The sequence below is a fragment of the Syngnathus scovelli genome, chromosome 6 (genome assembly GCF_024217435.2).
Source record: "Syngnathus scovelli strain Florida chromosome 6, RoL_Ssco_1.2, whole genome shotgun sequence".
Lineage (NCBI taxonomy): Eukaryota > Metazoa > Chordata > Actinopteri > Syngnathiformes > Syngnathidae > Syngnathus > Syngnathus scovelli.
The window spans coordinates 12629371-12654493 of record NC_090852.1 but is presented as its reverse complement, the minus strand read 5'-3'; the positions used below and the strand labels follow the sequence as shown (position 1 = coordinate 12654493).

General features: G+C 38.5%; 1 protein-coding gene across 1 annotated transcript in view; it reads right to left on the bottom strand.

Moving 5' to 3' along the window:
• Nucleotides 1-376: 376 nt before the first annotated feature.
• LOC125970359 (leucine-rich repeat-containing protein 4C) overlaps nt 377-25123 on the bottom strand; it is a 40427-nt gene continuing 15680 nt past the window's right edge. The window contains exons 3-4 of the mRNA XM_049722546.2: nt 11434-11508; nt 377-6483 (exon numbers count right to left, since the gene is read on the bottom strand). Of these exons, the coding sequence (XP_049578503.1) occupies nt 4489-6420 (1932 nt within the window). The 5' untranslated portion in view covers nt 6421-6483; nt 11434-11508 and the 3' untranslated portion in view covers nt 377-4488. The remainder of the gene's footprint in view (nt 6484-11433; nt 11509-25123) is intronic.

The window sequence follows — 25123 nt, the reverse complement described above, 5'->3', positions numbered from 1 at the left end:
AATCATATTACTGGATATGTTTATATATTTTTTCTGAACTATCGAACTGAAATCATGCCCTGTTTTGGTATAATAAAAGGACGAACATTTGGATTGCATGTTTTTTTTTTTAAATCATTCATTTTCAGAACCACTTACAGATTAATCAATTATTAAAATAATCGTGACCAGTGAGGAGTGGTAAAATTAAAAGAAAGCTAATGTGAAGCTAATCCATGTAACCACTATCAAAATATGCATCAGATAAAATCATTAATGAATGATCTGTATTTTTCTGATTGGAAGACCACTCATTTCAGGTTTTAATGTAAATCTGTAACATTCAAAAAATGTTTTCGTTAATTTGTGATGGAAAACAAGACAAACTGCAGGCAAGTACAAAAAAACAACAAGAGTTTATTTTAACCATATTTTGTGTATGTACTACAAACTCTGGTCTCTATAATCAATCTCCATATCTTCTTAAAGGTCGTGTAACAATTCTTACATGAAAATCAATCTCTTAGTCTTTTACAGCACATTGCTTTTTTAGACGGCTGGTTGGTACAAGTAAAAACAAATCTGAACAAAAACAAACAGCCACAACAAAAAAACACCTGTTATTGATTCTTTTAAATGATGCAGTCTTAAAAATGTATGTTTGTATAAATCTACAACTACAACTGCATTTTGTCTCAAAAATTGCTTATGTCAAAACAGAAATATTTCAATATCTTACACACATCAGGGAGCTTGACTAAAATGCGATTATTTGACCATTTAGATTTCCATACAACAAAACTGCAAATAAAGACAAAATTGGAGTAACAGACTTGTGTGTAAAATGAGTAGAACCGGAGCATCGAATAAATTAACTAATAAAGAGAATTATAAATTTCATGATTATTGTGTGGCCACCACAGAACACGTTTGTGTGGCCAGCACAGAGCACGATACAGGATAAAATATTAATTGTCTATGGAGTGTGGACCTTTATCAATTAATTAGTCATGTATGAATGTATGACATCTGTTTTACGTGCAGCACACATGTATGACGGTGTCTTTTAAGCACTGCCAACTTAATATTAGTAGCCAATACAATATTAATACAAACAGTGGGCATGCTGGGTAGACTCACTATCTTGTGCACCTCAAAGTGCTCATATTCTATACTGATGTTTCATAATCCTGGATGGGGAAAGAAAATTATTCGTCTTCAGAAGTACCATTGAGGTGAGAATGTTTTTTTGTTTAATTTAAAAATGTTCTAAATAAAAATGATGTGATTTCAATAAGAGTTATTGTACACAACTTAGGCTATGTTAAGTCTGACGCCACTGATTTGACTGCGGGTGTGTAATCTCATTGGAACCCTGGTGTGAACCAAACAGGCAGACCATGACTGCTTCAAGAAGTGCTCTCTGTTCGCTTCCAAGTGAACTCTGGTGCAAAATAGGTCACTTCAGCTCAAATGTGAATGCAGGAAAGACCAAAGACATAGACCAATGTTAAAATGAAAACCCCACAAAAACAAACAAACAAAACAAGCAGAGATTCAGGGCGTATCATGTACACAGTACAGTACAGTAGACAGTACAGCAGAGCCCGCATATTTTTGGTTCGGCATCCTTTGTGGATTGTTATGTGACCAAAAAAATAAGAGAGAAAACTCATTTCCATCGTCTACTAGACTATATGGTCTACGGTATACATGGTATTTATATTGTATTTAAGTGTCTCATAAATTGAAAAAATGGTTACTGTCAAAAACTAAACTAGCTGTCCGTTAGAAGTCTATTGTGTGTGTGTGTGTGTGTGTGTGCGTGTGTGCGTGTGTGTGCGCGTGTGTGTGTGCATGTGTGCGTGCATGTGTGTGTGTGCGTGTGTGTCTGAGGGGGGTCCTAATTTATGACTGATGTCATTTGAAATTACTGTGTACAGCATGTACGATATTTATTGTAATGAAGTTTTTTTATCATGAGATAACAACTGGTTAATCTTATTCATAAACATGCCAAAATACTCGACCAAAGCTGTGCTGAAGTTCCACCTGCAAACACTCTCTCACCTGATCTACAATTGTAAAATCTGTGATTGACAGCTGAACTGCAAAGAAAAGATGAAGCGCCCATGTCAACACTGGCTCACAAGAGAGACTGACTGTGGCACTGAATCCAGTGGAGGGCGTAACAGCAGTTTACCTCCCACCACCAGTTTCTGTTCTCACTAAGTGAATCCAGCAGTTTTGGGTCAATATACACCAAAGTGCCAATCACTAGCAATAACAGCAACAACATCAAGACTTTAACATAAAAAAATGCAGCCCCTGAAGCATCCTTTGTTGGCACCATCAATGTGCAGTCAAATTTTCACCGCTATATCCATCCATCCATCCATCCATCCATCCATCCATCCATCCATCCATCCATCCATCCATCCATCCATCCATCCATCCATCCATCCATCCATCCATCCATCCATCCATCCATCCATCCATCCATCCATCCATCCATCCATCCATCGTCTGAACCCTTATTCTCATGAGGGATGCGGGCATGCCAGAGCCTATCCCAGCAATCTTTGGGTGGTAGGCGGGGTACACCCTGAACTTGTTGCCAGCCAATCGCAGGCTCTAATAATTCACCATCTTATAATTATTGACATCTGGTCAGGGACTCTACATAGTCTTTGTGCATGCTTAGCTGTAAGCTGTTTATTGTGTTTGGAAAGGTATAACAATGTTTGAAGATGTCTATCAGCATTTGAACAATTATTTAAGTGTTTTGGGAATATAATTTGTGCTATACCTATCGGTTAAACTATTAATAAAATTAACAATGATAATATTTTCGGGTAAGCATCAGTTTTTCACAAACATTTGCTGGACACCTGTTTGGGCCACTGTATGACATGACTATCTCTGCTTGTCAGTATAGTGTAGGTTAAACTGATTTGCAAAGCCATGTGTTTCTTAAATAACAGTAAAATATATTTTATATAAAACAGTACGATAAAAAATAGAAGCCAATGGACACATTTTTTGTTTTAAAAACAGAGGTTTTTTTTTTCTCAAAATACATCACAAACGCTGCAATATTCTTCAACACCTGGGCTGTTAATACACTTGTACACTTGTGTTGTTTGACTAAAGTTTAAGAATGGCAATATTAGTACAGTGATCTCGCTGCATCTTTCATTATTATTATTTGGAAGGTAGGAGGTTGGCAAGGTGGGAAACCATACACAATTGTAAGTTGAATACACTTGAAAAGTGTTGGGCTTTCCCGATTGCCCACCGAGCCCCTCAAGTTATGTTGCTTGGCATTATTTTTCATGATGGGCTTTTGGGAACGCTTTCCTGAAAAGGGTCCTTTGCCCAGTTTTGCCCTTGGGCCAAACTGGTCAATTAAAATGTAAATGGAGCCGTGGGAGTAAGGCAGGTGTAGCATCAACATCTGGCTGGTGCCCGTTTCCCCACATTTAGCCACAAAACCGGCTGCACAGGGCCAAGTTGTGCGGCTGGCAGGAATAGGGTGTGTATGAGGAGCTGCCAGGCACTGCCCATGTGGAAATGTGGTACGCGGATTACAGGCAATGTGCTGAGACAGCTGTATAAAGGGTTTAAGCTCACCAGTGTACCTGCGAGCATGCAGTCCTACAGCCCTGTAGATGAGATAAGGGGTACATGCTTTAAAAGGGTAGCTTAGGAAGCTTGGAAACATACGGAAAGAAAATCATGGGTATCAGTATGAATAAGGATGAAATATCGTAAATGTTTCAGTTCACTTTCTTGACAGTTTTCTTCCATTTTGCCTTGCGTTTGAGATCTGGGTGGTCATTTGGAAGCTGGGAAATTTAGTATAAGATTCTTCTTCTGCAAATTAAACGCATGGGATAAGTGGAGAGAAAAAAATAAAATATTCATCACAGCTACATGTCATTCTTAATCCTCAACGGTATTTTTGTTTCCAATAGGAAAATATGGGACATATTGCTCATATGTCACAGTCTGATCAAATATTACTGACAATTCTGCTTAACACCTTGAAATAAGCGGTTGCTTAATATTTATGTCATGCAGTCATTGACTGTTCAGAAAATATTTTACCACTTACTCCACAGTTGGAGAGAAATGCCGTGTGCTCTCGATTGATTGGGAAAACAAAGTTGACAGTTTACCAAAAACAAACAGTCATCTTGTTTCATTTCTTTTGGACCTATTGTTGCTAGGCATAATCTAAGAAACATGAATCAACCAACATAATGAGGGGAGGGGCAGGGTGCGGGACAAAAATTAAATGTTGAAGGAAAAAATAAATGTTTTCCCTTGATTTAACAATAGTCTTTGTTTTTAAATAAATAACTTCTTTAAAGACACTTCTTGTAACAGACATACCCTAATTACCAAAGTCCCTAAATGAACATCACCAAGCACTGATTGGTCGACACACGGTGGTTCATTCATGTTTGAGTCTTGCTGTCATTCCATTATTTGAGAAAAGAATGTTCAGATTTGGGTCTCTTGTACATTGTCTTTTGAGTTTGCCCGGATTAACAAAGGTTCATGCGCTGAGCTGTGTATGGAGTTGATAGTGGAGGCATGGTTGTATGCTGTTTTGTAGGCGTTGTAATGGTTTAGGTGCTCATGTTCAAGAGGAGGCAAAGTCAGGTGGCCCTCCATGCCGGGTCCTCCTGTAACGCAGTCCTCGTCCACATTAATGATCTCAATAGTGCGCGTGGGCACGTGGTGATTCTGCTGGTGGTGCTGTTTACGCATTTTGTAGAAGATGATCAGCATGACAGCTGCCATGAGCGTAATTGCAACAAAACAGCCGATTATGATCTTGGTTGTCTTCATGACCTCGTCCAAGCCATTGAGGGAGCCTTCGCCACCAAATTCAGTGACAGGGATTGTGTAGGTCTTCTCTGTGGCACGGGTAGAGACAGGGGTCTGCACTGTGGTAGTTGAAGAAGTGGCTGAAACCGACTTCCATGTATGAGCCGAGGGAGTGGGGCCTCCCTTCTGTTGCACAATCGTGGTGAAACCTTCATTATGTGGCGTTTCTATCGTCTCTACGGTCACTGTGGTAAAGTAACTGAAGCTGCTGTTTTCAGTTGAGGACACATTGAGTGTGGCGGACGCTGTTGTGTTACCGGCTGAATTACTGACCATGCACGTGTATGTACCAGTGTCTTGCATGGTAACATTGGTGAAGTTCAGAGTGCCATCGTTCAGCACTGAGATTCTAATCTTGTATGCACCGTGTGTCATGATGGAACCATTGGGTGTAATCCAGCTCACAGAAGTCAAAGAGCTGGCTCGACATTTCAACTCTGCAGCGCTCCCCTCTGTCACATTTAGGTCAGCTGGGGGCTCCACAATAACAGGAGCATAACAGTGAAAGTAGTTTTGGTCAAGCTCACCAATGTAGCGCCCTTTATGGTGAGCTGGGGAGCTGCAACGGGCGCAGCAGCTGGTGTTTGCTGGTACCATCTCTTTGAGCCACCAACTTAGCCAGAGGATGTCACAGTTACAATTCCAAGGGTTGTGGTGCAAATGCACTCGCTCCAGATGATGCAAAGGAGTGAACAGATCATGGGGCAAGAGTGTAAGGTTGTTGTGGGCTAAATTTAGCTCCACTAATGACTGGAGATCATCAAATGAGTTTCTCTCTATAGTCTGGATTTGGGCATGCATCATCCATAGCTTCTGGAGATGAATGAGCCCCTTAAAAGAGCCAGGCCGGACCACAGACAGCTGGTTCCCTGACATCTCCAGCTCATCCAGCTTCACCAGGGGAATAAGGTTGGGAATTTCCTTCAGATTGCACATTCCCAGATTTAAGTAGCGAAGATTGCTCAGCCCTTCAAAGGCTCCCTCAGATATGTAGGATAGCCTTTTAAGCTCCCCAAGGTCCAGCCGTCGTAATGAGGGCACCCTGTTGAAGGCATAGGAGGGAATACTCTCAATGGGATTATTCCTCAGCCATAGCTCCTTTAGTTTGGACAGGTATTCAAATGCCCCATTTGGGATGGTGGTGAGGCGATTATCAAAAAGCTCCAGGGTATTGAGGCTAGCAAGTCCATTGAAGGCTCCAAGCTCAATTTTGCGTATGTGATTTTTACTCAGCTGTAGGATCTCCAAATGTCTTAGGTGCTTGAAGCTGTCCACTTTAATGACTTGGATGAGGTTTTCTTGGAGATTCAGGTAGCGTGTGTTGGTAGAAATGCCATCAGGGACCTCTCGTAGCCCCCTCCGTGTGCAGATGACTTTGCTGAATTGATTACTACAGGAGCAGACAGAAGGGCACGTCTGAGCACGAACCAGACCCGCAACCACCAAAAGCTGTAGGGCCAGGAGCAGCACAAAAAAAGGGTTGGACAAGGCCTGGTTCCACCTAGGACCTCGCATCATCTGCTGCTGCTGAGAGGAGGTCATCTTGTTTAACAATCATAATTCATTGACTGGTCCTCCACTTGCTGGAAAGAGGATCGGGGACAGCTGGAATGAGATTAGACACAAGACAATATGTGTTAGATGATGCACAGGTCTTTTTAAAATCATAAAGAATCAAATTAACTGCAATCATCATAGCGTATATCAGTATTTGGTGGTACGGCACAATCGCATTGACTCTCTTATGGAGTATATGAGATTAAGAAAGGAGCAGAGCAGCAACCAACGTTTGGACTAACATTTGGATTTGATATTAGAGGCGTCAGTGACCTGAACAAGGAGAAGGGAACTCAACTACAGATATGCAAATATAGTGCTCCTAATGGGAGTGATAGATAGATTAAAACAAATATATGTGCCTGAGTGTAATTGGCAGTAATGTATTTGTGTGTACTTATTTACACTTTTCAAACAATATTTTTAAAACTAGTATCATTTGGAGTCTAGCTGTAAGGCATATATAAAAGGCAGGTTTACTCGACGAAAGCCGACAAATATTTTCAAAGGAAAAATTAATAATTAACGTGACTAATAGAGGCTCTTTTGTAACCACCAATTCCTATTTGAAACCACAGCGATAAATCAAAACGTCCAAATTAAAGTACCAGAGGAGGTGGGACTATTACAAAGCAATTAGTACATGCCAGGTTTACTAAGACAATTTTAGGGATTTGATTAAAGTTTTCATTTTGCATGACGGAATATATGTATATATTTCACAGAATATGCCAATTTCTCTTCACCTGTCAAAAGTACAAGTGGCCTAAACAAAAAGGAATAGGGCTGATAGAGAGAATTATTATTTCAGACAAATGAACCAGTGTCCATACTGCTATTGTCATTTGATCATGCAGTGGGAAATTATGATGTATTTCTTTGGGTTTCAATAATCTGTGAAATTAGACAGACCCAGGCCATGATGTAATACTTTTGTTCATTTGACAAACAAGTGGATTAAACTCATATGTGCTCTGTTCTGGGTTGTGCATCAGATCCAAATGTCAATATAAATGCTTTCTCATATCTGTGCTTATTTTCAGTCTACTGCAAAATAAAGCAATTCCAGCACATTTGAAAATGAATTTTGTTTCCTGAATCCCTCACTGGCGACAATATGCCAGACAATGTTAACTTCTTTCTACATTCAGGTTTTTCAGATGAGGCTACCACCTCACAAGAGGCTTTATGTATTATACCTTTTTTTTGTTCTCTTTCATTGTCATTGGATCCATTTAGTTTTCTTAGGCTGATTTTTATGGCACAAGAACATGAGGAAAATTAGTCTTGGCTGATGATGTTTATTACTATATGAGAGTGACTTATTGCTTTTATCTTGCATGATATGCAGGAGACACAATGATGGAAGAGTATAGAATGAGAGGCATATATTATAGGGGAAGGTTGGCCAGTGTTCTACACTTGAAAGAAAAAGAGTGAGGACAGAGAGGAAGAGATTAATGAGATAAAAATCAAATCAGGTCACTTCATGATCATGCCTCCATTCTTCCAACAGCTCTAAATATAAACTAAAACCTGCTTGATCGGTTCGTGCGGAGTAGTGATACGCACCATATCAAACACCGTTTGTACATTCCCTTTCCCATATAAATGTTGCATGGCTAATTCAAGACGCAGAGCTGTAGTTCTCAATGAATAATATTTTTACAATGGATGTTGCATTGCTCATGATTTGAGTCACAGTATTGGATTTCACTAAAATAGGGAGAATCATTCTCTAAAATGGTGTCCATTTAGGGGTCTGCAACGTACAGCTCCAGAGCTTCATGTGGCTCTTTGATCCTTCTGCTGTGGCTCTCTTAGACTTTGGCAAATACAGCAAATAATGACTCATTCAATTATTCATCATCCAACCCGCTAATCCTCATGAGGGTCGCGGGCATGCTGTAGGCTATCCTATTTGACTTCGGGCAGTAGGCGGGGGACACCCAGGATTGGTCGCCAGCCAGCAGGACATACACAGATGAACAACCATTCGCACTCACACTCACACCTAGGGACAATTTGGAGTGGTCACTTGGCCTATTGGATGTCTTTGGAATGTGGGAGGAAACAGGCGCACCCGGAGAAAACCCACACTGGCACTGGGAGAACAAGCAGATTCCACACAAGAAAGATGGGACCCGAATCGCACTGTGCCGCCCACAGTGACTATGTCGAGGAAAAAAAAAATCTCAAGAAAAGAGAACATTTACTCCTCCAACCGACATGAACTTTAAATACAAACATCCCAAATGATAATTTACAATCTTGTGATTGTGAAGATGATGTCTTACGGCCCTCGCGACCTAATGGTAATGCAGATGGCATCATTTGTTTGCTGTAGAGGGATAATTCAAGTTTGACTTTCATTTCATGAATACAAATAGACAATGACTATCTTCTTTGAAAGTAAGCCTCAACCAAACATATTTTTTTTCAGGATTTAGAATGCTTTTGATACATTTTGATATATATATTTGTAGTAGCTCATAGGTTTCATAAATGCAACAGTGTTTTCATAGCATCAGGTAAAAAAAAAAAAACAACTATCAAAAATAAGAGGTATGCAGGGTTATCTGCACTTATCAAAAGAGTTTATGGCTCCCAGTGATTTTTTTCCCTTCTATGAGACAGCGGCTCTTTGTGTATGAAAGGTTGCCAGACTCTGATTAGACAAAAAGGGAGGACCCCTCATAGTATGGAAGCATCTCTTAACCATGGCTACAGTTGATGTGGCTGTAATTAGATGACATATTAGCGCAACGCAATTGTAACCCGGCAATGATTTCGACAAATTGTGACCCAGTACAATGCTGACAATAAGAATGTTAATGAGAGACATAAATGACTTTGAATTGTCCCTGGCATTATCTATCATCTGTTATAATATTTTGTGTTGTGAAAACTATATTCCTGTGACGATTCTTTGTCAAGCACTCGACCTGCATCAAGCTCATCCTTTAGAAAGTGAGAGTAGAGTAGAGACTGAAACTTGGGGGCACAGTATCGGGAACATCTCAAAATGAAAAACGCAAGCAAAATGCTAAGTGTGTGGTACAGTATTTCAGATTTGATTTAAATGAAAATTTTAAATTGGGAAAAATTGAGCAGTTACATGTCATCACTGGCATTTCATTTCATTTATTTTACTCGCCTACTTTAAGAACTTTATTCTCATGTAAGATAAGGTTGGTTTCATTTGAATAAATTATGAGAGCCGAATTTGCAACACAAAGTTATTTCTGGTTTGTTCAACCTCACATTGCACGTTTGACATTTGCTTCAGTGTTTTTCTGTGGTTTTGTAAGTAATTTAAATATGCATCAGCAAAGTGAGGTCAGCTCATACTTCTGAAGCTGTATGAGTAGTCTCCGGAGATCTGTTGAAACATCAGAGTCTGACAGTGGTCTTTCTACTGAATAATATTGCTAAATCCTGTGTTAATGCTCACACCACCAAATATATCATTTTAAATCAGGGATATCTTGCATTTGGGTTTATAACTTGGTTTTATTCTTGAAGCGATTGACTCCTTCATCCTATGATGGCTTTCTGATTTTAGTGTTCACTAGAAGCCGAGAAGAAAGGAACATACAAGTATGTTCAAACGTAGTACGTTGTCTTCACATAAGAGGCTGGCATTGTTGTTGATTAGTAGCTATGGCAAAGTTGATCAACTCTGGCAATGAATTATGTTATCATACAATACACCTTACAGTCATAAGGTCCTGGGTTTGATTGTCATTTCAAGCTCTCCTGTGTACAGTTTACATGTTCTCCAGATGCTTATATGGTTTCCTCCTACATTTTAAAAAAAACGTGCTTATTTAGTTTATTGTAGAATGTAAATTTCCTAAAGGATTCAATGTAGGTGTCAATGTTTTGCCAGATTGGCGAACAACCAGTCCATCTTGTATCCTGTTCTTACCAAATTCAGCTATGGATATAGTAATCTAAACAAAATTCCTGAAGTCACACTAAAATTACATGTTTGTATCGAAGACAAATCACAAACTTATGTTAGCCGTTCTTAGTTGGGACCTCGATGTCAGTAGTTTGTTGAATTAGCTTTGGTGTATTTTGGCATTCTGTGGCATATGCTGCATTTTCATGGTCTTCTGAATTTTTAGTTCATAATAAACTTAGGAGGCATTTTTTGATTCAAGACATTATGGGATGTCTTCATAAAAACATATTGGTTGGATTCAGGCACAGTTTGACTCAGTCACAAAACTGGCGACGCCTTTAAAAACACACTCTTGCTGTGCCAGTGAAATTCAAGGGTAGAGGCAGAAATGAATCGTGTTGCAAAGTCATCACCATTTTTTTACATTTTGCACCTTTATCAACTTTATGTGTACTACTTGTACGGTGCCAAAAATATAGAGCGAGAGGTGGTTGCAGGCATGAGCCCAGAAATCCAAACTAATTATCAATATTGAAATATACATATTAACAATACAATTTAATGGTGAAATTATTATCATTTAGGGTTATAAATAGAGGAAAAAGCTTCTGATAGTGCTTCAGAGACTGCTGTCCCCAATGACCCAATAATAGGATGCTGAAACTCCGATGACACAAGAAATTACACACATTTTATGTAACAGGAAAGAGCATGTTAGTAAAACGGAAAGGATGCACGTGATGAGGAAAGCGGAAACATTCATTTTATTACTGCCGGCCATTCACAGTTACCATGTTTTGACATGATGTAATAGGTCAACTGGAAATGTCCTTTGGCAGTGGAAGCTGAGTGGTGGTGTGTTGCCACCTAGTGTTGTGGAGTGTTGCAAACATTGTATGTGGTAAAAATAACTAAACAAAACACTTGGTAGAGAGAATCCGGATGAAATGGGAAAATCATGCAAAGTAAAGCCAAAATCTACATTCATGAGTTTCTCTCTTTCTCAATGCCAATTGGCCAGTGGAACACTGGTTGAGTCCCTTTCATCACATCAAGTGTATTGCGTCTCACAAAGAGTGAGTTCTTACCTGCCAAGTCAATTACAGTTCAGTGGTCTTCTGGTCATTCTCATTTAAAACCCTCAATCCAACATAATACTGGCCCTGAAATTGAAGGAGGAAAAATAAAAGTTACCACTTCAACATACTGTGCTTTTATTTTCTGTGGAGTACAATATGAATAATGTACTGTGCTGAAAGCTTGGTTTTATATATATATATATATATATATATATATATATATATATATATATATATATATATATATATATATATATATATATATATATATATATATATATATATATATATATATATATGATCTGCTGATGTCTATAATTCTATATACATACGTACATGTATAATGTACATACTACATACACACACATAATGTATAGATATACGTATATGTAAACCACAAACAGCAGAGAAACAAATAATTGTCATCTAATTATTATTTGATCCAATGTCCACATGTCCCTGTCATAAACAGAGCTCCTGCTTTAACAGCAGGATTAACATTAAGAGGATGTCACTCAATGTGATACTTTGAATACATTTTATACCAAGCGTGGATTGGAAATACAGAATATCACTATCAAACCAGTCTGTCTCTAATTTGCCATTCTCAATTGGGTTCTTTAGATATGAAAAAATACTGCATAGTAAAATACTAGCTGCATCAGTGCGAACAATATTATAGCCTATGCATAAAACAGGCAGTCAAAAGAAACAGATTCTCTCTCAAGCAGTCAGATGTCTTTATATCCCATTTATTCGATGAGATGGTGCCTCTCTTTAGACAAATAGTCCAACAAAAATCAAGTCTGGTGTCAGTGTCTTATGCACTACAACCCTTAAATTTTGACCTGCGGGTCAGACTATATCACCTGCTAGAAATGAGCAGAAATGTATGCAAGGCAGAATCAATTGGATGCACAGTCACCCATTCAATTGAGATATCGGGATGGACTAAGTGGTGTTCTCATGTAGGGAGCACAGTGTCCCAAAGGAGTAGTAAGTGCTGAAATCAGCTCAGTTGTGACTGCCATTTGTCATGATCTAATGGTAAATCCATCTGTATCTGCTTGAAGGTTCCGGCCAAGCTGACTCACTAAGTCAAGAGTGACCAAGTCCAAAGAATGTAAGGGTGGATAGATCGATGTCAAAAATATGACGGCCTAAATACTTCACTATTTTGCAATAAAAGCGCTGAGATATATCAATGAGTTTAAAAAGATGCATGAAATCCAATGATTTTATTCTTTAACACAACACACACTGTTTCTTTTCCTATTTTATAATAAATGAGCCTAAGTAAGACAATGGTGACTAGATAAAACAAATTAATTGGCTTCAGTGCAAGAATTAAGACTGAAAACAATTATGTGGATCAAAGAAAGCAATTTCATTACTCCAATTATATTATTTGCATGAGGTGTGACTGAGTCAAATTAGTACATAGCAAAATCAACTCTATTAATTATGAAATTCTAATATGCTACATTTGTTGATACACTTGCACTTTTGCGTTATTATACTGACTGTCTGCTGTATGCACAATCGCACCATTTCAACCAAGTTGCTCTTATTTATTTATTGTATGTGCCTTCTTATTTTTACTTTTTGTATTGTTTACTTGAATATTTTATTTGTCTGTGGACCAATTGGGTGTAATATGTCTTGTCTCCACCGTGGGATAGTAGGAAACACATTTTCAATCTCTTTGTATGTCTTGACATGTGAAGAAATTGACAATAAAGCAGACTTTTACTTTGTCATACTACTTTTATGGTGCACTTTATTCATCTCCAACAGAAAGAGCATGTGAGAGAGTGTGTATGCGCATTTATGTGTGTTTTTACTGTCAATAACCTTCGTCCCGTGTTTGTACTGTCAATAATCACAGTCCCGATAGCCAGCCTTTTAGCCACAAATATGTCACCGTAATGTGGTACTTAACCAGTGTAACTGTTGCCAGATTTTTAGTAGTCATCTTGGATGAAACAAAACATGACCATAGGTCCATTCGGAGTGAAGCTGCTTCAAGGTAAAATGGTACAATACAGCCTGGCTGGAACAGAAAGTGGCCTTCCACAAACTGCAGACAAATAAAAATTGTCCAAAATTTCTCGCAAAGCCAGACCATTAGAGGAAAGTATTCTGAAAACTACTCGAATGTCTTGAAATTAGTTATACCTTTTTAGTGCCTGCCCAACAATCGGAAGTGAACTCAAACAATCAAGTAGGCCACTAGTAGCCTACATTATGTTTTTTATATGTCTGAAAACATTTTAATTTACTTCCCTGCCACCGGTATGACTGAATGTATGTTTGGAGCCGTTGTACGAGTAGAGAACCTCCCTAGTAATCAGCCAAAAAGTGTGTTGCTAGGCACCTTTTCTGACTTAAGCACGCAAAGTGAAGATAAACAGGTGGTGAACAAGCTATCAATGAGGCCACAAATGGAAATATTCAGAGGAGTCAAAATGAGTTCCATCAGCAAAATGTCTGCTAAAAAGCAGTTTTACAAAGAGGTGCATAAGATGGAAGGCATACAATGCAGAGTAAGCATATAAAACAGAAAACGACCAATATTCAATTTATTTCACGAAATGTCTGTCATTTTAAAGACTGGCAAAAGCCTCTGAAAAATGCCTCTGAAGGCTTGCCATACTTCCACTGAGATACAGGAGGATTAACACGCTAAGCCGATAAGAATATGTAATACGAATCACTGATAACTAAAAATCGCTCCAGTTCCACAGAGGAAGTTGAGACACATTCTTTGGGGGGTGGGGTGTAAAATGTATAGTGGGGTATAACATTAAAAAAGGAAATGTGAGGTGATGCTGAGAAAATAAATCCTTCAAGTGGGACCAAAGGAGAATACAAATTAAAATTAGTGCCAACAGTGCAAGAAAAAACTGTGGAGGCACATTTTAAACAGGTACTGTGTTCACACTTGCCATGCTTTGTTATACGTGAAACAAACTGCTACAATTGGTCAATTGTGAACAACATCCAATGTCAGGCAGATTGCAACTGTTTGAAGAGGTGTTCTCAGTCCTCTTTGCCAGGACTTTATGAAAGAAAACAAATTCAATACTGTATTCTCCAATGACCAAGCCAATTGCATGAATTGGAAGACAAAATAACAAAAACACAGCAACTGAAGTGGCTCTACAGAGAGCCTGTCATAGGATTTTCAAGAAGGAAAGTCAAATTGATTATGTCTGTCATCTCTGGACTTCATCCAGTCATTGACTGCAAATGGCTTTTATTCCAGTTACTTAAAATGGTTTCAACTCTGTCACTTGGAAAAATATGTACTATTCAAATCCTGAAAATGAGACTCAGTATGTGTGAGTGTATGATACGCAAACACATTTGAAGAGCCTTTGAAAGTATTTCAGTTGGAAATATTAGTTAGTTGATAATGTAAAAAATATTGACAAAATAAATTTGTTAACGAACATTTTTTTAAATGAATTTGAAACGAAAACATTTTGAAAAAGATAAAGACCAACAAACCAGCTCTAAAAGGAAATTAAAACTAACTGAATTAAAAAAAAAACACAAGTCAAAACAAATTAAAGTATAAAAATAATTTATTACTAACAATATAATAATATTGAACAAAATTAGACTGCTGCTGAGTTTCAAAAGAACAAAAAATGAAGGAATCTCTAGGAAAACAGAAATACCGGAATTTCTTCATCTTACTCAAGTGCAGCAATATTAAAGATGTAACTTGGCGATACAGAGCGACCTTTGGGCAGTGTGGTCCGAGATCACCCTGTTACAATTTTTCAGTACTTACAATTTATACCAGTATTCATGTTGCCTTTGGGTCCTATAGCAGTTCTAGTATGTGACCCCAATTACTTCTTGTCTGTATATATTTTGAAACACAATGTTTTCAACTTTTCAACAACATAAAAATGATATAATATACTGTAAATACATAATGCACAATACACAATACCCATCCCACAACCCTGAACGCCACCTTCTCTTTGGTCCAGCAACCTAATATTCCATCCACGATGTGGCCACATTTGCTCACAAAACACAGTATGAACGCTCCGTGACTCATAAAAGCTGATTTTTCATTTTAGAGGGGGTGATGCACAGCTGATTTTTTTCTGGCCAGCATAGATGCTATATTTAATCACACAGGGCACAAACTGATATCTTCAAAATGTGATACCGTTCAAGGGTGGAGATGAAAAAAATAAGAGCACTGGAAAATGTCTGCTGGTGGTTTGGCAAAGGGCATGCTTGAGCTGTCACTGAATTGGAAAGCTCAATAGCCTCCATTCAAGCCAATGTGTGAGGCAGTGACTCTTGTGTATGTCGTGCTCTGACTAGCGTGTGCCCTGTTTACTAAAGAAATCTTACCCACTATGGGGTCTTTCTATCACTGTTAACAAAGAGAATGTATCAAATTGTGATACACAGAATACTCACTATATACGTACATCAGAAGTGATTATAATATTTTTTAATAATAATTTAACATAAAAAATACATTTTGGTCCACGTATACACATGGATGCTCCAAGGTGCTCAAGCACCTCTCTCTTTTTTTCGTTGACCAATATCAGATTTTTTTTCAATTGAGACAATAATCAGTAATGTCACTGGGTTCCTTTTCAAGGTCACCAGATATTGGAAAAGTAGTGTAATGTGCTACTGTTTGTGAATATGTGGCAGTTATAAATTAGTCCATAAGAGAAAATGGTGCTGATTCAAAGCAATGAAGTACAAATACAAAACAAAAAAATAAAACAAAAAAGACTGCAGGGCAAGACCTCGGGGTGAAGGTAGAACTTCACACATTTACTGAGACAATTATGCGCATCCTCTTCCAAATAAAAGCGCTGAGCAACATCACACACTGAATCTGATGTTTCCTCTACCTATACCTTGGGGAGGTGGCCTGCATAATCTGTATATTTGCTATTTCTTACCTCAAACTCAATGCATGAATCTGTATATATGAGAAATCTAACATTTCTTCTGGAATTTACGTCAAAACCTCTGTTTATGGAGTGCACACAAGTTGTTTAGCTATCCCACATTTGGTTTACTTGCCGTTGGGTTTCTAAGACTCTCAGCGGTGATTGAGTGGCTTTTTTTGAACAAATGGCTTTAATTTGGCTTTATATCTTCTATGATTGGTGATTTTGCATACAGTATGTAGTATATCACCTTATCACCTTTTACGACGATCACTGAGTGAAGATTTAGATTGTTACTGTATGATAGCATTTCCCTACTCTTTTTAGCTAACTGTTTTTCCCGGAATACTGTGACTGCTATTTGTAAATAAAAGGAGAGAGTGTGCGCAAGTAGTCATTCATGTTACAAAAACAAATCATCTGATCTCTCACAATGCTAAGGAAAATATGTGTAGGAAGAGAGACAGATGTTGTTATAATTTGCCGGCCTCTGAACTGGTAAACCTTACCTTAAATTGACGTTTTATTTGCGCACATTTCTGTGGGTGTTATCATTAATTAGTTACCAAATAGATCTGTACCCCAAACTGCTAGAAACACATTGAGGAAAATGGCTTCCAATTTATGGCCATTTAGGCCACACTGCTGCAATGACCATAATATAAAGTTGTTTCCTCTCTGCAGCTATTAAAACCAAACATTATTATACATGTGAGAAAGTAACATAATTTACAGTAGGCCTTTTAGGGCATCCCATTTTAGGATGAAAGAAGTTCAGATATTGCATTTAAGCATTATTTCACATCAAACAGCACCATTGGAGCCTTTGTAGAGTCTCCATCCATCCAGCCCCACAAAAGCAATCATTGCACTCACCAAGCAACCGTTACCTTTCAGTAGGGTGAGTGTTGCCACTCAATTCCAAATAGGCTCTATGCAAGAGATCATGAGTAAGTTTATTTTTCAGCAAACTTAGCCTAACCTTTCATGACTGACTCCTGGAGTATAAATTGGTTGAAATGCTGACCTTGTACCAGAAAAAGTGCTAAATTGATAGTCGGATTAATGCATTCTAAAGGAAGAGAGTGGGGAGTGGCTGATGGTGTAGGGGTACAATTGCTTACCATGTGTGCCGACACCGTGAGTTCGATTCCCACATATGACAGTGTGTGAGTGACGAAAAAATAAATGAAAGAGAGTGAAAGTGTATTTATCTATTGTAAATATGTTAATGCTTTGAGTCCATGAGCTGTGTGCGTGTGCGTGTGCGTGTGTGTGTGTGTGTGTGTGTGTGTGTGTGTGTGTGTGTGCGTGCGTGCGTGCGTGCGTGCGTGCATACTCATGCATGAGGGTGTCATTTTTTATAAAACATGTGTTCTTCTGAATGTATTCCTACTGAATTGAAGGTGTATTACTAATTTGATTTACAAAAGACAATCAGAACCAGGCGTACCCGATCAAGATGTTCTTTCCTCCGTTTAGTTTTTAGCATGAAAGCCTGGGATTACATAGAAAGGCTCCCTCGTCCTGGATAAGTGGCCAGGAATCTCTCATAACACAGGCTGAGGGAGAGTGACGCATAAAGAAGAGTAAACAAATGATGGATGATTTGAGGAAAAATAAAGAGAAAAAGATGATTAATATATTATTGCCCATGTGTTAAGATAATTTTAGTTTTGATAATTTGTTATGATAACTAAAATTAGCCCTCTGTGACAGTCAAAATGCCTCTAAATGTTGCAGCACAGCTCAATCCAAAATGATAACTGTTTATCTGGAAATTTTAAATCGGTTGAAGATGTGAATGTAAGGGCATGTGTGGAGCATTGGTTAGCATGTGTGTTTTTTTACGCCACATAATTCTTAGGGGTGAAAAACAATTACTACAGTAAAACAAATATGTTGAAACATGTTTTTATTTATGTTTTACAATTTGTCCTTTTGAGAGGACATCGGGACTCGGTTATGGCAAATGTGAAAAGCTGTAAGGGCCAACAGGAACGAACGCTGTGGCATGTATGCCTTCAGAGATACGGACCAAAAAGATCCAAAAACATATGTCCTCAATAGAGGACAAAAATGAATTGCTGGGTCTCAGGAGGATGGAACGTTATTAAATTAAATTAAATTATGAATTCTTGTCTTGAACTCAAACGCTGTATGAATGTAATTGAGTGCAATGACTCTCTCATTTGATCAAGTGGAAAATCCATCATTCAAATAAGTAGCACACCAAACAAGGACTGAGACCTAAGATATGGGTAATTACACTATTTAAATACAGTTTTAGAATTATTTTGTGATATCCTAAATTGGGTTTAAACATCCCAATTTTCTGAGTGACCCTGATGCATTAAGAGCAGAAAGACAGCATGCGTATTCTTAGAATGCTTAAAGTATGCAGTGTATTCAAGATGACAGCAACACAGCACAGCAAACACAAAATGATCTCTCCATTAACAATTCTGAGGCTCCTCCCACAAACTGGGAATCTGGTGTAGTACCAAGACTGACTTGTGAGAAGCGGCGTGTGCCCATAAGTCATACAGACTGCCAAAATACAAAGAGGAAGAAAGAGTAGGAAAACAAGTAACCATTTTTTACATCTTAGCCTTGTTTTGTAATAATTTATGATACGTATCAGTCTCAGCTTGATGATAAATTTAATCTCAAAGGAGAATCTGATAGCCTACCGTGTTTGCAAATTTTTAACTTTGGTCTGGGCCAAAGTGTTAATGCAGCCTACAAGCGCAATAAGGATACAATACAATATGGATGAATTATATCCATAGAACTCATGCATGTCAGAGTGTGAAAAAGGCGCCATGAGCAGGGACGGCAGAGCGATAACTACATGGAAAGTGAACCCTGCCCCTGGGGAAAGCTGACTTCTCAAAGGAGGCTGACTGAAGAGGTTATTTATTTTTTAACGTATGATGGAAAGTGAGCACTGATAGAGGGATTCCCGGTGGAATTCATGACTGGAGATCTTTTCTCTGGGGGCTACTGTCTCCCCCCCTACTTTCTATCTCACACCTTTCTGATCTTCACCAGAGAACTGCCACTGTCTCACTGGGAGAAGAGGAGAAGAAAGACAGAGAGCTCATTCCCGATGCCATCTTTGCTTTCCTTTCAGTCAGTCTTCTTCCGCTTCATACATTTGTGGTCGGCAGAGCCCTCCTTGGTTCTCTCCATACGCAGTCAAGGCGAGTAGTTCCTTGGGCTCCTCCAAGGATTGCCTTTTGCTGTGTGGGAAGTACAGCTTCTTATCCCAGTCCTCTTCATTAATAGAATCCCCACCATACTCAAGTTATTTAAAAAAAAGTCACTTGTCCTTCCCCTCTGGTGTTTTCCTTTCATCATTCCTTGCCTTGCGTTGGGGATGAAACAGCTGTGTAATGTCTTGTCTGACACCTTTACTCCACCAGGACCGGAGTGAATTATTAGGCGGACGAGAATGATGCTACATAAGCTTTGCAAAGCTACATCTCTGTGGCCTGTCGGGGCGCACTTGTGTCGTCATGGGAGCTCATGGAAACGTGCCTTTCTCCTCCCAATTTCTCTTAATGAACACGGATGTCAAATACATCCTTACATTCAGGCCATTTGGGAGGTTCCCCAGAGCTGTAAAAAGTCAAGATACTAAAAATAAAGATTGCTGCAGAAAGTATATAATGTGGCTTCTTATACTTCCAGTGGAGAAAGCCTTGGTAACGATCTTAAACTCGTCTCGGTTCATGTTCCCAGCAAAAGCACAATTAAGATGACAGTGTTGCTGCAATGACGCACTCTTGAGTGACAGCATTCCTCTGTAGAAATTCTTACCTGGCTCCCAATACCCTACAGTTTACAACTGCCATGTTTATCTAAAAAACAAAACACAAGAGAAGTAATGACATTACATTATTTGGGAGAATGTGTGAGTGAATGCGATAAATCATTTGCATAATTAATTCTGTAGGGTTATACGGAAGCACTATTCATTATTGCAGTGTTTCCCAGCTAGTGCGCCGCAGCTGTACCGTGGGAAATTATCCAACATTAATTACGGAGCACATTGTAAACAGGATCGCCAAACCACTGGTCAGTTCGCGCAAGGCCTGGTCAGCCACTTGCTAATCGTGCATGCCTGGCAAATCGGAGAATCTTAAGATTCCATGTTGTGTCGGTCTGATTGTTTTGCATTGGCACATACTCAGTTTATGTGTGTGTTGCTGTGTGCTTTTACTAACAGTGACACTATGATGGCTGTGGTGCGTTTGTGGTCTGACGGATATCAGAGCATGCAGTTCAACCGGAGAACCTGGATTGTTCATTTTTCAGCAACATAAAATACACAGTCAAGTCGAGACATCTCAACTGTGATAGCCACTCGGCCGCTGTCAGAACAGCAGAGCGTCTTTAAAAGTGACCTTCCTTACACTGTCTAAAACCTTTTTTCAAAAACTGTCACTTTTATTTAAAAAAGATATACATTTTGAAGAATATTTAGTATTTATTTTTATTCAATTGTTTAACGCTTCATACGTACATATGTAGGAATAGAACTTTACGTCTTTTGTTGTAATATAACGAGTTTAAATATAGAAGCTGGTGTAACACTTAACAGATTTTTGCTGATGGTGTGCATCAAGATTTTTTCCAATGAAAAGGTGTGCCGTGAATGAGAAAAGGTTGGGAAACACTGCATTATTGTACATGATATTATTTTAATAGAAACAAAAGTGACCAACTCAAAACAAAAAAAACATTTTCCCTCCACCACAGATGAAAACCATCTTGTTGGTCTTTAGGCTTTTGCCTCTTTTGTCCTCCTTCTTCTTACACTTTCACCTTGACATATATCTCCCTCCGCATGGCATTTCCCACCTTCGGCTAAGGAGTAAGGCTGCTGAGGATGCAGAACTGCAGCGAGGCCAGCATTAATTAGACTCTAAAGTGCACTTTATTTTTGTCCCTCTATCCCAAATGGAATTACACGATAAATAAATTTTAAAAATCGTAATGAAATAGCAATAAAGTTTCATTGCAAATTAATAAAAACAGAACCAATATACTCCAGCTCACAGTACTTATAGATTTAACATGAGCTGGCTTGATGCCATCACATTCGTCAAAACGTCCACTGCAATGGCAATAGGAAAAAAAGTAGCGTGGAATATATTGCACCATATTACCCTTGAGCAACAACCAGAGTTAAAAGCAGTGTTTAGTCCCACGAAGAATAAATTTAAGTGTAAAATAATTATAATAAGTGGAATAAAATTACACTCCTGATATTCTCAAAAACAAGGTGTTAAAATGGTTTGTGTTGTAATAAAAGTGGATAGTTGCATGCAATAGGGGACCATGCAGAACGGTGCATCTAAGTTTCCAGAACATTGTCATTAAACAATTACTCTTCAAACTTATGACATCAACCCAATTAAACACTCAATAACAGTAGGTTTCCATACTGTGTAAGTGGCTGAACTCTGTGGGTTACAAATAGGAAAGAAATTAAACAGGACATCTAAGCATGTAGTGTACCCCCATGTGGATTTTGTAGCTGTGTGTCTTTGAGCGATACACCAAGTGGAATGTGAAACGTGAGACAGCAGCTATAATTTGCCTCTATTTTTTTCTCAGAGAGCACTGCCAGGCCAGTTGGCATGGTGAAATTTTACATGAATAAAATGCTACAGTTCTATTTATTCTTTTAAAAAACAAACAGATTACTGCTGCCCCAAAATATGCCGCTACTGTGGATAGAATGCCAAGACTTATTCACTTATTTTTCCACACTCACATTTCCTGCCACAGTATGTTTTAATTCACAACAGAGCCTAAAAACATGCCAAAGTCTGCAGGCATGTTTCGAGAACATAAATGTAGTCTTAGAACCAAAAATTAATAAATTAACTTCCAATCATGAATTAAAAAAAAAAAAAAAAGAGCTTTTGATTTCTCTGTGGTTTCCCTCATATCACACAACAGTTATATACTTCGAAAAGTGCTGCTTGTCCTCATTGGGGTCCGGACTAAAATGAGAGGGTGGCACACTCTGGACTAAAGGTCAATTGCTGGGTACCAACGCATAGCAAAAAAAATACCATTCACATTTACATTCAAACTGTAGGCAGTTTGGAGTGTTCAATCTACCTTACCTCTCTATTTTGAGAGCAATTTGGAGAACTCACACTAGCACAGAAAGAACAAGCTTTCTCTCCAGAGCGCCGTTCAGGTATTCAAACATAGATCTTTAATGCATAAGCCTTTATTTGTAAAAAGCCTGTTGTTTGAATGATAACCCTTTTTTAAACCACATACTTGAACCCCTTGTATTTGTAAAAAAACAAACAACCCCCCCCAGAAAAACACAAAAAATATCCTGCCTGTGAGGCAGCCATTGTAACCACGAGGACACTGTATGCGGAACTCTCCTTGTGGTTACGCTACATCCGTGAAAGGTAGAGTTGATATTTGACTCATATGTTGATAAACATATGACTGATTAAGATGAATTATTAAGGAGTGTCAGGTATAGGAAAATAGAAATACATCCAATTCCATTTCAATTCAAAATGCCAAGAAATGTTGTTTGCAGGTCACAGAACACTGAACAAGAAACTCTCACAAAGGGATGAGGTATTTGAACAACCGGTGATTACATAACAGGAACAGTCCCAAAATCTTCCGCACCAAACTCATTGAATCATGCATTTATGGATAATGTTTTGCGCTTTGGGGCTCAGTTATGCCAGACATAAAAAAAAAAAAGGGGACGCATCAAACCTCTTATGAATTACTTGCTTTATAGGTTCATATATTCCACGCAAATTTTGCATTTTGTTTTACGTTGATGTTCACATGATATACTCATTCGGATTGGTTGTTCATTAAAAAGGCTTAGGATTCTTGTTAGACTTACATCCCCTCTCAGTTGTGGCGAATCATTGGGGTCTTGCTTCTCATTACTTTATATAATAATGAGTTAATATATGTTAAAAAAAAATGCGTGTGAATGGTCTCTCTCAAAATGGTATTGGTTCTTCCTGGCTTATCGCGATCAAACTAAAGCTTTGCATTTCTGCCTCAGAATGAATCATGACCGCAGAGGGAGAGGAAGACGGACAGAGGGAGCAGGGGTGAAATGAACCACGAAAATACATGTCCCCTGCCACGTGCCTGCCGTTCACCCCACAGAGTCACAGATGTCTTGGCCTTGCCAAGAGACAGATGCAGAACTGTCTCAAAGGCCTGTGCATTTAATTTGGCAAGCGGAAGGATAAATCACATATCATAGCAGATGCACCTTTGTTTCAAATTTGCTCAGGAGATAGGATGTTGTTTTGGTTTGATCTGGAACACTTATCCTATAACAGATGAGGCTGAAGCGTTCAGTGCTACAAGCTGTACAATCAAAGCTGGTATGCCACCAACACACCATCAATATGCGACAGCTGGTGATGCCTTCTCACTTCTAGTGTGTGTCTAGAAAGTCTCTTATTCAGGTCTAAATGCACAGAGACTTAAAAACTATTTTTTCAGTATAATAAGTTAGCTGTTGAGGAAAAATGTATGGACATTTGAACATACCGTAATTCCAGGACTATAAATCACACCTGCATTCTGATAAGCTGCACCAGCTAGAATTAGGGGAATCCTGTTTTGTTCATATATAAGCCTCACCGGACTATAGCCGCAAGTGTTTTAAATGAAATATCCTCATTTATAGTCCCGGTATTAACAAAACAAATCCTCTTAAAATATCATAAAAATCATGAAAAATCCATAGATAAATCGTACTGTACTATAAGCCACAAGGTTGAAAGCTTGTACAAAAAGTAGCGGTTTATAGTCCGGAAAGTACGACACTTTGTCCTTTGAGTTTTACACTAAAAGCAGACTAATGTGCAGGGAACACTAGCAACACACAACCAATAATAAATAAAATGGGACCACTTTACAGGGGTAAAGTTGGTAATGTGATACAAGCTTCATGTAAAGCTCCAGGGATGACAGGAACACAAATGCTAAAAATAAAAAAGGGTGACACAACCATAGCCCAGTTCCCTCTAGTGGCTGGAGGAAACATCTACAGTACATGCAGCAGCGAGCCAAATCGACTGCCTTTAACTTAAAAGCGGCATCATATGCATCTCTTTTGTCCCCCATAATGAAGGCTTGTCTATAAAAACGTTCTTTCTTCAGTAATGTCCATCTTGATCTCATTCTGTCTCTTGTTCGTGTCAATTGTGCACCACTATTTGCTTGGCGGACGGACATGTGATCAACACACCACTCTTTCCCCCAGTGACCGTATGTCTGGTCACATATCCCTTCGCCCAGCAAAACGATGCCACACAACAGTGGTCCTTTTTACTAATGAGTGTATAAGTATTATACATCACAGTGTATTACATGTGTATTATACATCACAAAAATCACGACAAATCCATAGATACGCCAGCCGCAGAGTTCAAAGCTTGTGCAAAAAGTAGCAGTTTATAGTCTGGAAAATACGGTATATTATTTAATGCATCTAAAGAGTGTTTTACTGCTCTCTAAATTTTAAATATTACAATGGTAAAAATCAATAATACTTGTACAACCATTAATAAACACTGAAATATTGGAGGTTTCACTTTGATCACAAATGACTTTATTGGCCTATTATCATCAGTCCCTTGTTACTTTTGCTCTATTGTTCTCAGTAGTCAAAAAGGCTTTACAGTGAGTTTGTTTTTTTTTTTTTCAATAGCTAATGGAAT